The following is a 15,331-nucleotide window of genomic DNA, read 5'->3' on the forward strand; positions in this document are numbered from 1 at the left end:
CATTATGCAGACACAACAAAAAATGCATAAAACGTTATGCAACCATATTTTGGTTCATGCATTTATTAATTTATGCATAACATGTTATGCATCTATGAAAATAGATGCATAAAAGATTATGCATCAGATTTTTTTAATTCAGTGCTTACAAAAATATAGTTGCATAATGCTTTATGCATCCATTTTCTCGACTACATAACATGTTATGCAGATATTATTGTAAGTGCATGAAAAGTTATGCAGCCTTTTTTTTTGTTGGTTTCAATACTAACAAAAACGATGTTGCATAACGTGTTATGCAACCATTTTCGGGACTGCATAACAAGTTATGCAACAATTTTTATAGATACATAACAGGTTATGCAACCATTTTCACAGCCGCATAACAAAATTATTCAACTATTATGACCAACACCAACACTAATATATCCGTAGCTTCCCAACAAACAACACCAACTCCTCAACTCAGCTTATCCAACAAAATATATACGGGAAAAAATGATAATCATCAATGCCCCAAAATCCATGTATACAAAACTTTAACAAAACTATTTAACAAAACTTTTCTCGTGTTTATAAGCATATATGGCCATGCAGTGGGACAATTATCTCCCTACTGAGAGCATTTCATGGAAATCATTAGCTTCCTCTAGGACCACTCCGTAGACTTCATAAAAGTGTAAGTAAATGATGCTCTGCTATTTCGTGGATTGATTAGATGAAAAATAAATAACATATTGACTGGATAAAATGAGTTTCATCATTTTATCCCTAGAGGTATGCATCTGGTGACTACTCTCCTTATTAAATTATGGATACGAGACCAAACCAGATGCAGTAGAAGCTCCCACAAAAATTGTACCATAAGAAGAAAAAGACGCAGTTACGGAGACTAACAACACGTTTGTTTTTTCCTCTATATAGGTAGAGTGTTCTATATAGAGGTTTACCTTTATATCTATATAAATATCACTATATAATCTCTCTTAAAATCATGTTTATTTGACCACTATCTAACAACTCTATATTGTGTACCCAATTTTATATATTTCTCATTTTACCCTTATAATATTCAAAAAATCCATGAATATCCATTACAACCAAAGATGTTCAAAAATTCCAAAAGGAAAAAAATGTATTAGAAAATACAACCAAAGATGTTCACTTTTTCTGAAACGGAGCGAAAGTATAACTTTTTTTCTGAAACGGGGTAAAAATATCACTTTTTCTGAAACGGATCAAAAATATCACTTTATCTGAAACGGGCGAAAGTATCACTTTATCTGAAACGGCGAAAGTATCACTTTTTCTGAAGCGGAAAAAAAAATCACCTTTTCTGAAACAGGGCAAAAATCACTTTTTCTGAAACGGGGCAAAAACATAACTTTTTCTGAAACAGAACGAAAATATCACTTTTTCTGAAACGGGGAAAAAATTTCACTTTTTCTGAAACAGGGCAAAAATATCACTTTTTCTGAAACATGGAAAAATCACTTTTTCTGAAACGGAGCAAAAATATCACTTTTTCTGAAACGGCGCGAAAGTATCACTTTTTCTGAAGCATGCGAAAGTATCACTTTTTCTGAAACGGCGTGAAAGTATCACTTTTTCTGAAACGGGGAAGTATCACTTTTTCTGAAACGGGGCTAAAGTGTCACTTTTTCTGCAACGGAGCAAAATATCACTTTTTTCTGAAACAGCGCGAAAATATCCCTTTTTCTGAAACGGGCAAAAGTATCACTTTTCTTGAAACATGTAAAATTTTAGATTTTAAATTAAGGAATTATTTTTGGACATTATAAGTTTGTTCGAGGATATATTAGTCATTTGAAGGTTTAATAGAGGTAGAGGCTCAAAGATAGCACCTCATTGGTGCTATTTGATTTCCTCTATATAGATAGAGATTTGCCTCTATCTTTGTAGAGGTAGTGGAAAAAACAAACACCAAATAAATGGGACCCACCACTCTAATAGAGGTTAACCTCTACATAGAGGAAAAAACAAACATGATGTAAGCCCTTTGATAATGCTACTCATGTTATCGTCGACATACAAGAAAGCAATCCATAAACCGAAGCATCAGATTGTTGTGAAGTGCCCGCATACAGTTTGGAAAACTTTTATCCCGCAAATGAAGTACTAGAATTGGACCTCGTATTGGTTTCATCAGAGACTACCCTAATGAGCTTCAATTCCCAAAAGAATCGGTAAAATTAGGAACAAGCTCTTTAGTACTCATTTTAAGATCTTCAGGTAAAAATTTCAAAATCAAAACCTCAGAGTCTGCAAGTAATCTATCATACCATCCCTATCTGCGAAATTCCCATACTTACCGGATTGCTGAATCGGTGAAATCTCATCTACCCAATTCGAAAGAGCATCCAGTACAGAACAAATAGAAGTTAGGGTTTCCGATTCATGAGAACACGGTTCTGAAAGCTTCTTCCCACCGATCGATTAGCTTAACAAAACGATGAATCCGATGAAATTACTCATGAGATCGGATTTGATGAACTAAGCCATACCATCTGGGTGACGAATTTTATTAGACGGAGTTATAAATTCATGAAATTACTGAGACTTTTTGTGATTTTGATCGCCGTTTGATATGATGATTTCTTCGTAATCTCTTTTTTGATTCCCATAATCTGAAAACAGTTGATATTCCTTGACTGACTGAACAAAAAATTTCTTCTTTGATTAAAAGAGGGAAGAAGAAGAATAAAGGAAGTTACGGATAAAAGAGACTACAAAGGAAGAAGGGAAAAAATAATTTTAGAAATTATGGATATGAGAAAAATTTTAACCCAAAAAATGGGTGCACGCCTGAAGATTTATATCGGTGGGTTTCAAAGTGTCCAAAATCTTAAATGGGTGTGGCTGTAGTTTTCACAAAAAATATTTCCGAGTGTTTAAAAGCCTTTATGGTTCATATTTTATATGGGCTCTTACCTATTTTCAAATACTACTATTACTAGCGATCTTACTTACCACCACATCCCATTCCATTCAAAATCCAGGTCTATTAGGTATTGAGAAGACAACGGATATCATCATGTGAAAACTACAGGGAGACCCATTCTTGCACTTTTTCCTACTGTGAAACCCACACGCGTGAAATATCACACGCACACCCAAACCGGTCCTGAAAATTATTCCGTCACCCAGAGTTTTCAAAATAACGTGTTTTTTTTCCCAGTTTAACCTCACCAAAAAAAAACTCAGTTCACAGCTTCAGTTTCAGCTTTGAGAAATTCAGTTTCGAGAGAGAGATTTATAGATGAGCGATTGAGAAGTAAAAGGAGATAGAATACCAGCGAGCGATTGAGAAGGAGAAGGAGATAAAATATCATATAGAGCTGAGAGATTCAATTATCGAGAGCTGGAGAAGGAGATGATTTGGGAGATTGAATTTACTCAACGAAGATAATTCAAGCTTTAGCCTCACTTTCAGTTTCTGAGATTCGGTTTCGAGAGATTGATAGCTCAGAGATTCAGAAGGAGCTGATTGAGAGATTTAATTTACTCTGAAATTCAAGCTTCAGGTTCGTTCGATCTACATTCCAATCTTGATTCTGATTTTTGTTTAATATTGATTCGATTCTAGGTTTTAGTTTCTGTAAGATTAGGATCTATTATTTTAGGTTTCTGAAGCTTAATTTAGGTTTTCGAATCGGTTTTTAGATATTTTAAGCTTGTTTTTGATTTTTTTTTTATTATTTTCCTAGGTTCTGAAATTGTTGTGATCAATGTAGATCTTTTCGATTCAATATTTTTGTTTCGATTTCATGTTCTGATGTTGATACACCAATTTTCTAAGTATTGCTTATATTTTATTCGATTTTTTGTTTGATTTATTTTTCCACTCCTATTTTTGATCTGTTTCTGTTACGCTAATGGAGATTTTATTGATTTTGGTATCTTGTTGATTTCTGATCTGATTATGGTTAATATAGATTTGTCTTTTCTGTTGTTGATTAAATCTTTTAATTTTGAGTAAGAATTTTTGTGAAGCAATATGCAGGATAGATATGTTTGATTTTTTCTGTTTTGTGTTTTTGCAGGGTAAAATGCCTGCTGCTAGTGCACTAGCTGTAATTCACTACTTTAGTGAATTCTTAGCACATCCTGTTGATGTCAACACAACTCTGGAGACTTTGAAGACAGCTGTTTTCCATAAGTGGACTCGTTTACTACCTCATCATGTCAAATTTTCTTTTAATGATGGAAGAAAGTTTGTGCGAGTAGATTCTGATGTTCTGCTTCAGTGTTTTGTATCTCGTTGCCACTATAAAGGTCAGGAGAGTTTTGATTTACTTGTTGAAGTTGGCTTCAATTCTTCCAATAGTCGTAGTAGAGCTTCATCAAGTAGACGTGTAATAGAACCTGAACCTGAAGAAGCTATAGTGAATTTCCTTGAAGATGGTTATGTACCTATTAACAAGGTTCTGAGGACTGAAGGGTGGGATAAATTACTTGGTGATGTTGATAAAAAAATTTTTGGAGGTGTCGCAGAGGTACGTTTTGCAGTAAAGAAATACGAGTTAAAAACTGGGCGTGTTCTTGTATATACTAAGAATGAACCTAGCAGGTTCTATGCAAAATTCCCTAAAGAAAAATTCCCTTGGGAGTATAAGGCTTGTGCTGTTGATGTTGAAAAAAGGATGCTTAAGGTTAAGAAGTATGTTAGCAGTCATACCTGTGGTGTTGGATGTGAAAGGCTTTTCCAAAGGCTCAGCAGTAAATTTGTTGCTAGTCTTATCAAGGATGAAATTAGAAGTGATCCGAGTTTCAAAGCTTCTGATTTGAAAAAGTTTTTTAAAACTAGCTACGGGATCAATGTGAAATATTACTAAGCTTACAATGGAAGGGAGAAAGTGTATGAGGATATATTTGGTGATGAGGCCATTTCGTATTCGCATCTGGTATGGTATGTATATGCCATTCGCAGCACAAATCCTGGTAGTTGGATTGATTTTCAAGTTCAAATGGATGAACCTGAATCGAACGAGGATAGTTCAACTGAATTAGAAGATGAGGCACCTTCAAATAAGTTTGTGCGTCTTTTTACGATGCATGCATCCATGGTTACCGTTACCTTCGTCCCATGGTTTATGTCGATGATACCTTTCTTACAGAGAAATATAGAGGATGTCTCATGGTTGCAACCGCTATCAATGCTGGAAATGGTAATTTTTCTGATAATGCATCCTTTTTATATATGTGCATAATGTCTCATGCATTATTTATGTTGGCTTCATAATGTATTATGCATTATTGTTTTCACTTTTCTGGTTATGCATCATTTCTGTTTAGATGCATAAAACATCATACATTATTTTGTTTTAGCTGCATAATGTCTTATGCATTATTATTTTCACTTTTCTGATCTTATGCATCCTTTTTGTACAAGTGCATCATTTCTTATGCATCATTTAGTTTAGATGCATAAGACATTATGCATTTTTTGTTTTCACTTTTCTGGTTATGCATCATTTCTGTTTAGATGCAGACATTATAAATTATTTTGTTTTAGCTGCATAATGTCTTATGCATTATTGTTTTCACTTTTCTGATCTTATGCATCCTTTTTATGCATTTTAGCTGCACATACTTCATGTAGACGCTGGTTTGATTTTATATTATTTGCTGTGCAGGGTTCTTTCCACTATCCATGGCCTTGGTACCTGGTGAAGATAATGATAACTGGGAATGGTTCATGAGGAATTTGAGTAATGTTCTTGATCATGATCAAAGGCCAATCACATTTTTATCTGATCGTGCAGAAGGATTAAAGAGAGCGATTCCATTTTACTTTCCTGGGGCCTTCCATAGTTTCTGCTACTATCATCTTAAGATGAACTTACCTATTAATGCATCTGACGAAAGGTATGGTCCATTTATTGATTCATTTCAAGCTGCTGCATATGCTCTTAGTCCCGAAGGTTTCCAAACTGCCATCGCTACGATTAGGGGTCTTGGTTGTGGTTAGGTTGCAGACTATATATTAGATATCCCTCCAGAGAAGTGGTCAAATGCCTTTTTTCAGGGTTGTAGGTATGGTAGGACATCTTCTACTCTTGCTGAATCCTTCAATAGTTGGATGAAAGTACACAAGAAGCTCCCTGCAAATTCTCTTCTGGATCATATAAGGAAGGATGTGATGAGTATGATGTCAGAAAGGCGAAATACTGGTAAAAGTTTCATAACAATTCTCACACCGAAGAATGAAGCTAAGATGAAGGATCTTATTGATGAGGGTTTAACCTGGCTGGTTATACAGTCCGATACTCATGTTTATGAAGTGGAGGGAGGCGAGAGTTCTCATAATGTTAACCTTGAGGCAAGGACATGTACCTGTCAGAGGTGGCGCGTCTATGGATTTCCATGTGTGCATGCTTTTGCGTCGATAACAATATCTGGTTCTAATACATATGATTTTGTTGAACCTTATTTCACTACTGCATACTTCAATAATGCCTACAGCCATGCAATTCATCCTACTCCGAACTACAACAGGCCTGAAGTTTATGAAGGTGATGATATTATCGATGTACCTGATGTTAGGAGGCCGCCAGGGAGACCACAAGCTAATAGACATTTGAGCCGTTACGAGAAGCCTCCCAGGAGAGCTATGCGTTGTGGTAATTTTTGTGAGATTGGCCATCATAACAATCAAACTTGTACTAAGCTTACATGTTACAAGAAGCCTCCAAAGCCGCCGAAGAAGCCTAAGGGAAGTTAAGGGAGAGCATTTATCTTGTTGGTTTCTTCAGACTATTACTTTTACGTTTGAACCTAATTCATATTTCTTTTACAGTATTTTTTATTTTGTAAGACTTTTTTTTACTTAGTACGTGTTCGTTTTATGAAAAAGAACTTTCTTTTTTACTGTGTGTTATGCCCTTTTTTTTTAAATGCAAAACTTGTCTTATGCATTTTTGTTTTTCAAATGCATAATTTGTTATGCAATTATTTTTAGATGCATAATTTGTTATGCTTGTTTTTTAAGATATGCATAATTTGTTATGCATTTTTTTCTTACAGTGCTTAATATGTTATGCATTCTTTTTTTGTATTGCATAACCTGTTATGTGTTCATTCTTTTAGCAACCTGTTTTCACTTCAATACTTTGCAAGATTTATAACATGTCATGTTTATAATCTGGGGTCCAGGGGGCAGCGCCCCTTCGTTAACTAAGTCTTGAAACAAATAGATGCACTGAAACAAGCAATATATATATAAACATAGTAAAATAACAAGATATTTAGTTTTTCTAATCTTCATAGTAATAGAACAAGATAAACTAACACATTACACCAACTACTTGCGAGTTAATATTGACAGACTGAAGTTAAGCTTTACCAACTACTGAAGTTAAGCTTTACACATAATACCACTGAAGGTTTTCGCTTGATATAAATAGATACCAGTTCAAACTCCAAGATCATCTATTGCATCCCAGAAGTCTTCATTTGCATCTATGGCCCAACTGTTACCAACATCTGTCAGTATTTTCAATGCCAAACTTAGTCTCTTCTTGTTGAATTTTGCTATTGCTTCTTCAGTTGTCAACTTCTGCCATTTCTTTTCGCCTTCTAACTTCATTCTCATCTTCATATAGTAGTAGAAAAATATGAGGCATTCGGGGTAAGAACCTTGTTCATGGACCTTATTTAAAACTATATCCTTGTATACAAGTTTCTCTCTCTTTATATACACGACATCTGCTGATAGTTTCAGGTTGTCATATCTTTGGATCAAATAAGGCATACAAGCAGTTGCCATCTGAATAGATTGATGCTTGCATTTAACTTTATAGCTCGACAAACTGTTGAAGAAGTTCTACTCACCCTCAAAGATGTCATACTCTAACAATATCCAATGTGAACCAGTGGGGATATCCTTTGTGATATAGTTCATTGGAATGAACATTTTCTCAACTTCCATAGGTAGATTTAAGATGAATTGTTCAACATACCTGGAAATCCCAACTAGGTCCTTGCTTCTAACAAAATACTGCACAACAGATGTAGTAAACAATGGTGAATAACTTATTATGCAGAAGAAACAATGTGGGTATCACAGGTTATGCGGTAAAACAATGATGAATAATTTTTCATGCAGTAAAAGTAGTTGTTATGTAGCTGAAGTAAATGGGTGTAACATTTCTTTAACTTACCCAAGCATTTGGCCTCATGAATGCCGTCTCAGCATACGTATGTTGATAACCCACCGGATCCTTCTCAATTTTCCGCTTACAGAACAACATATAACTGTAGAAGTGTAATACATTTTCTTCCAGGTATTGATTGTTCAGCAGTTGCGTTATTACATCTCAGTGAATCCGAATATCCCATAGGTACGGGTCTTCATCTGATTCTCCTTATTTGATAAACCAAGCAGAATTGCTGCAAAAGACACAATAAGTTTTTTTTTAAGTGACCCAAAAAATGTAATAAATTGTTATGTATTGATTTTTTTTGTATGTAGAACTTGTTATACATTGAAATATTAGAAGCATAATTTGTTATGGATTGATGTTTTTGTATGCGTAACTTGTGTTGCATTGATGTTTTTAAAGCATAATCTGTTATGCATTGTTTGTTTATAAAGAAAAAATTTTTATGCATTTAACTTTTTAACAAGCATATAAAGTAGCTTGATGTACTCACAGGCTGTTGGCATGCTCAAAGTATCTCTCCAGTACTTCCACGTTGGCTGGTTCTAATGTATCTTTGTAAGCTTTAAAGCATTCCATTGTTTCCAGTGGAGGTAATTTTGTGAACGGATCACCAGATTTACGAGGATTTACTTCTTCAACTTTATCATCTGCAGGCTTGTCTATTTTCTTCGACTGCTTCCCTAGGTAACAATCTTTGAGGAGTACACTGGATGTTCTTTCCTCACCTGCTGTCCTATTCTTGATTCTTTTTATCTTACTTACCATTTCCACCTGGTTCTCATGTTTCTGTTCCTGCTTCCCATCGTATGTTCGCTTCGCTACTGGCTTTTTCTTCACTGGTGACCTCTTGGAAAATTCTGTTCTTGGTATAAATTCCCCTCCATGTTCTTCTTCCTAGAGATTCATGTAACCAAAATATGTTAGATATAAACAATTTATTTCGAAATAGTTGATTAAAGAGCAAAATAACAACATAGTAAATAGTTTGTAGTTCATTAAAATAATAAATAGTACATAGTTCATTCGACATTAAAAAAAACATATAAAATGTTATGCTGCTTTCTTAAAAAACATAATTTGTTTATATTTTATGTACCAGGTTTTTGTATTTATCTTTGCATTTTCATTCGATCTTTTTTCTTTTTCAGCATCTTGTGTGGCTGGAGTTAGAGGATTCTCTGCCAGATACTTCAAGACATTAGTGATCGTCTCAACGACTATCTCCTTCTCTGCTTCAACGACTGTCTCAACAACCATCTCATTCTCTGCTTCAATGACCGTCTCAACAGTTGATTGTTGTAGCTTTTCATCCACTGGCTCTTCTAGTTGTTGTGGTTCTTCATTTTGCTGTTGTTGTTGTGGTTCTTCAGCATCATCTTTAGTTGCAGCAGCAGGTTGTGAAAAATGCAGGTTAAATGTGGGCACTTCAAATTCTTCTGCTTTCTTCTGAGTTTCTAGAAGAATGACATCATCACCACCAGCCAAAAAATCTTTTTCCTGTTCTTCAATTCTTTCTTGTGTTTTTGCTATATTTTGTGTTGTCTCCAATTCCTCTTGAGTTTCTGTTTCCTTGTCGTCGTTGGAGAGATTAACAGCCTTTTCCAAGTCCATGAACTTGAAAGGTGAAGACTGGATTCCTTGACTAGCCGTTTGGTCTTGGCTATCAAGTCTGATGACTTCTGGCACTGATTCTTGTGTAGGTTGTTCAGTTGAAGATACCAGTTCAACAAGAGTCTCATTCCTTGGCAAGTTTTGGCTCAGTGGGATGCTTGGCTCAGCTGATGATACATCAACGCTAGGGCCAACCGGCGAATCCACCTGCACCTATTCGTTACCACAATCAACAAGAAATTCCTTCACGTAATCATACAACTTTTCATTGAAGTCTCCTCCACTCTGTTTGTTCCTCTCCTGAGTCTGCTTCATGTCTTTCAGCTTTGCTTGAATGATCTGCAATCTTGCTTCTGCACTCTCGGCGGGATAATTTTCTTGTTCAATTATCTTCATTGCATCCTGAAATGCTTCTTCATACTTTTCCATGTTCTCTTCAAGATTTATTGCAACGAGTTCAAGTATCACTGACCTTTACCTTGGTTCTCTTGGTTCACAGAGTTCTAACTCCATTGCAATGTACTCATCTCTAAAGTTCTCATGGAACTGCGACATGATTTATAACACTCATCAAGGGAATGCAAAACTAATATAACAACATTTTTATATGCATAACCTGTGATGCAGCTAATTTAAACAATGCATAATTAGTCATGCATTTTTATTAGGCTGCATAAGATGTTATGCATTGAGTTATAAAGGTGCATAACTTATTATGCATTCATTGATTTTTAAAAACACAACCTTGATTAACACTTTTTCATTTCTAAACAATGCATCACTGCTCCTGCATTCATAATTGAGCTGCATAAGATGTTATGCATTGATTTATTAAGGTTCATAACTTATTATGCATTTATAGTTTTTGAAAAACACAACCCTGATTAACAATGCATAACTACTCCTGCATTCATAATTGAGCTGCATAAGATGTTATCCATTCTTTTCTTAAGGTGCATAACTTATTATGCACTTTCAGTTTTTTCTAACATAACTTATTATGCATTCATTTTTTAAGTTCATAAACAAGTACCTCTAAGCTTTTAATATGCTTCTTGAGCATTGCTTTCTTCATTGCCGCAAAGTCCCACTTCGCAGATCTTGGTGTAGCATTGGGACTGACCTTGACGATGTTGGATGATATCTCATATATGTTGGAGTCTTCAGCCAACCAAAGCTGCGAAAAATAATAACTAAGAAGATATTCTGTAAATTAATATACAGTGAAGTTTATTACGAGAGTAAAAAAAAAAAACTAACTCACAAGAGAATATATAGTGCAGCCATTGCAATTCCTGATACGATGATTCTTTTTTTTGACAGTCTTTATGCCATTCATCAGGTGTTCATGAATAAGATCAGGAAAAGATACAGAGTCCATGGTTTCCAAATCCTCAACAAAACCAACATACGAGATGTCCAAGTTGTCTCCCATTGAACTACAAAAGAACAATACGACTAGCATGTAAAGGCAGATAACTTCCTCTTCATGACCTTTCTTATCAAGTTTTTCAAACACCAGCCTTTCAATATCATCTATCCACACTTTTGTCACATGTGCTTTGGGATCTGTATTGATATAAACTGACTTTTTTTTGAATGGGAATTGCTTGACGAGGGCATGTGACTGAGTCAGGTCCATCTCCTTCTTTGAAGTCAGAATATCTTTTCCTTTGCATTCCTTAATTCTTGGAATCATAAAAGTAACTGCAATCTCACTAGATGTTGATTGTACGACTTGTCATATGATAGAAGGACTTCATTCATTAGCTGGTTGCTCTTACCATCCAAATACGCCATGTTTGCAGCATATAACCAATTATAGAATTTCCCAAACGGACACACATTCATCATGTTAGCCTGCAACGGAGTCAAACCACCTCTTTCTCTTATCTTGTCAAACAAGTGACCTACCCTTAGAAACCTGCTCTATAATTACCTACTTGAACTGCAGATTTGGGTTTTACTGCATAAACAAAAGAACAACAAAAAAACGCTTTTTTAGAACTGTTGTTTAGAACTGCATTACTACTCATGCCTACTTCTCAGGCATATTCATAAACAATTATATACTATAAATAATTGTTGAAATATGAGTGCATAATATGTTATGCACCTTTATAAATAATTGCATAACTAGTTATGCAGCTGCAAATGTGAATGCATGACTAGTTATGCCTTATGTAAAAATGGCAAAGTGTTAAGCAGGGTTATGTGTACCCTGTATAACCTATAATGCACTACTTCTTAAAATGACATAAACACACAGCTGAGTGTATAACATATCATGCATACGTAATCTAATAAGCACGTAAATGATAAGAGAATTTTATTAATTGATGCATAACAGGAATTCAACGCACCTTGTTTATAGAAAACACATTGCTTATTAGATTCTTCTTCTTCCCTTTCACTTTCAGATGTTTCAGATTGCTTCTTCTTCTTCATCTTTTTCAAGTCTTCTGATTGTTTGGGTTCATGTCTTTTTCTTTTCTTCTTCTGATCAACAACTTTCCTAACTAAAACGGACCAAATCAATGTTGAAACAAATCAATTACACTAAAGAAACAATATATCACACAAAAGATATCACAAGAAAATCTTACCATCTACTTCCTTCTCATCATCTACATCCTTGTCATCATATACTTCCTTCTCATCATCTGTGTTATCATCTTCATTCTCTGTATCATCATCACCCAAAATTTCCATTGGTGCAGCTTTCTTTTTAGTCTTTGTTTTCTTTTCTGCTTCAGGCTTAGGTGAACTAGGTGATTCCTTATCTTTCAATATCTGCGAATTCCTTGATGGGGTGGTTTCTTCAGGATCTTATTGACACACAAATAAATAAGTTATTCATATCAGGTTATGCAGTAATTTTGGTAAGCATAACAAGTTATGCTTCTGCATAACAAGTCATGCACTTTTTTTTATTCTGCATAGCATGTTATTCAGATTTGTTTTGTTGCATAACATGTTATGCAAACATGAATCACAGACACATGAAGGAATATAAATGCATACCAGAGACTTTCTTTTTCTTCTTGGCAGCGCCAGGCTTTACGTTGGTTCTCGTCTCCTTTTGCTGCTGTTCACCATCAGTTTCCGCTTTTCCCTCTTCTAGGTTATCATCATTAGCAGTTAACAATGATGTTAACACTTAAATAGATTAAAATAAAAAAGTAACACTTAAAAATGGGTGTTATGCAGTGTTTTTTTAAAGCATAACCTATCATGCATCTGCAAAACAAGTTATGCACATTTATTTTGATGCTGCATAACCTGTCATGCATAATGCATAACTAGTTTTGATGCTACATACCATGTCATGCATAATGCATAACTATTCATGCATAACCTATTATGCACTCAAACAACCTGTTATGCAGTTTTTTTATGCAGAATCACACATCAATTAGTGAGGATGCATACCAGAGACTTCCTTTCTCTTCACATCATCTTTCTTTGCCTTCTTTTTCATCTTCACCAGTGGTCGGTCACTATCACTTTCTCCTTTTTCATCTTCAACATCACCAGGTAAAATTGATGTTAAAATCAAAGAGTGGGTAAGTTATAGAGCAAAATAAATTATGGGTAAACATATTTAGGATGAAAATTTCACCAGAAACGTTTTTGTTCTTAGATTTGTTCTTCTTTTGGGGATTTCCGGCTTCTGGTTCATCATCGGCTTCTGGTACAACAAAACTTAAAATTAAAAAAACAATATGGTAAAAAAAAATCAAAACACTAACAGATGAAGTAAATGCTAAATCTCACCATTGTTTTTCTTTTTCTTCGACTGAATTTCTCCTTCTTCGTCTTCAACATCAAGAACAAAAGTTAAAATCGAAAAAAAATAAATCAAATCTAGTTTCAATACCTGAATGCATGCAATAATACATCAATTAAAACTAGTTTCAATACCTGATTTCTTTTGTTTCTTCTTCTGAAGACGCGTTTTCGAAGGTGTTTCATCCATTTTTGTTGAAACTGAATTATAGGGTTAAACAGTAAGTAGTTATAGGGTTTTTTATTATTTGAAATTGATTTATAGGGTTTGATAAACTAACAGATTATTGTTTTCTTTGAATGATGGAGAAGAAACTCTATGCAGATCCGTTACAGAGTTAATGGAGGAAAGATTTAATGGAGGAGTAGAGGAATAGATAAAGAAGAACGGTAAGAAACTGGTGGGAAATAAATGTGCGGACCGTTTCTGGGAGTTAATATAATTGTACGAACGGCTGAGGGTATTAACGTCCTTCCGCATGTTAAAAATAATTTCAAATAATGCTGGGTGCGACTGTAGTAGAAATTAATTGTGGGCCTGAGGGTAAGGAAAAAAAAATCTGGGCCTGCCCCTAATTTTCCCTATCATGATTGCTAAATACCTAATTGTTTGGGCAAGAATAGGTTTACCTCAAACAATCTCGATTGACGTTAATGCTTTCCTCCTGATAAATGCAACCGGGGTACCTGTAAGAAACACTTCTACGCTCGAATCAACATATAAATTTTCACCGGAGTTTTCAGGGGTTTGAAAGCATACCTCTCAGAAAATAGAGAATTATCAAGTGGTTTAGTGGTTCACAAGCTTACTCCCATATGAGAGGTTGGGTATTGAACCCACATAAATCTAGGCTTATGTATCTATGTGTAGGTTATAGGTGAAACATCCACACAGTTAATATTGTTAAATGATGAATCTTACACCAATTCCAAAGAAATAGATATAATATTCATTATATAACAATGCTGACAAACCTATTCCCAAAATTGTCAGGCAACAATCGGCATAGTCGATAAAATACCATCAAAGTCGGCTGTAACAATGTGTGGTCGGTATTGATTGAATTTTGATTGACAATGCAGGCAAAGTGTATTTTCATACCTGACTAATGGTACCTCTGTCGGGAATTGTATTCATCGTGCACTTGATGTCGATTTTGATAGTCGTTTGTCATAGTCCTTAGCCTTATGGAGTACTAGGGTCTTCCCTTATTAATTGAGTGGGTGCTCTTATAAACTGTTAGTCATTGGTCAGTCTTGTATTGAGTGGTGACCGATCAGATAGTGACATGTGTCGACTATCCGATCGTTGTTGTTAGGTCTTCACTTCTCTAAATGTGTAAGAACCTCTTCTCTATTTTCAATTAATGAGAAAATACTTGCAGATTAGTTTAGTAGATGTGTTCATTAGGAACTTAGATCCACATTCGTTAACTCTTGATTCCCAAATTGTATTGAGTACAATACATTTGGCATCAGAGCCACTCAAAAAAATTTCTCGATGGGCGCTTCCGATCCAAAAATTGTTAAGGATGTTATAGAACTGATTCAGCGACAGCAGCTGAGATCTGAAGATCGTCTTGCTTCCATTGAAGACAAGCTTCTTTTACAGCAACAAAAAGATGATTCGAGTCAAGCATCGATTAACCAACGATTTGATGAGCTGCTAGCCCGATTACCATATACATCGAAAACAGCTCAACCAAATGATTCAGGAGGATCAATTCATGGTACTCAGCTCAACA

The 15,331-nt window shown here is 35.0% G+C and overlaps 1 protein-coding gene across 1 annotated transcript; it reads right to left on the reverse strand.

The window, feature by feature from the left end:
• Positions 1 to 10,271: 10,271 nt before the first annotated feature.
• On the reverse strand, positions 10,272 to 13,776 carry LOC113305997 (uncharacterized protein DDB_G0283697-like). Its single transcript, XM_026554986.1, has 11 exons — positions 13,722 to 13,776; positions 13,420 to 13,488; positions 13,230 to 13,319; positions 12,822 to 12,956; positions 12,404 to 12,625; positions 12,161 to 12,316; positions 11,741 to 11,763; positions 11,582 to 11,657; positions 10,921 to 11,003; positions 10,542 to 10,601; positions 10,272 to 10,343 (listed from the first exon to the last, which is right to left on the reverse strand). The coding sequence occupies exons 1-11, from the start codon at positions 13,774 to 13,776 to the stop codon at positions 10,272 to 10,274; spliced, it is 1,041 nt and encodes a 346-aa protein (XP_026410771.1).
• Between the last annotated feature and the right edge of the window lie 1,555 nt (positions 13,777 to 15,331).

Source organism: Papaver somniferum, chromosome 8 (genome assembly GCF_003573695.1).
Source record: "Papaver somniferum cultivar HN1 chromosome 8, ASM357369v1, whole genome shotgun sequence".
Taxonomy (NCBI): Eukaryota; Viridiplantae; Streptophyta; class Magnoliopsida; order Ranunculales; family Papaveraceae; genus Papaver; species Papaver somniferum.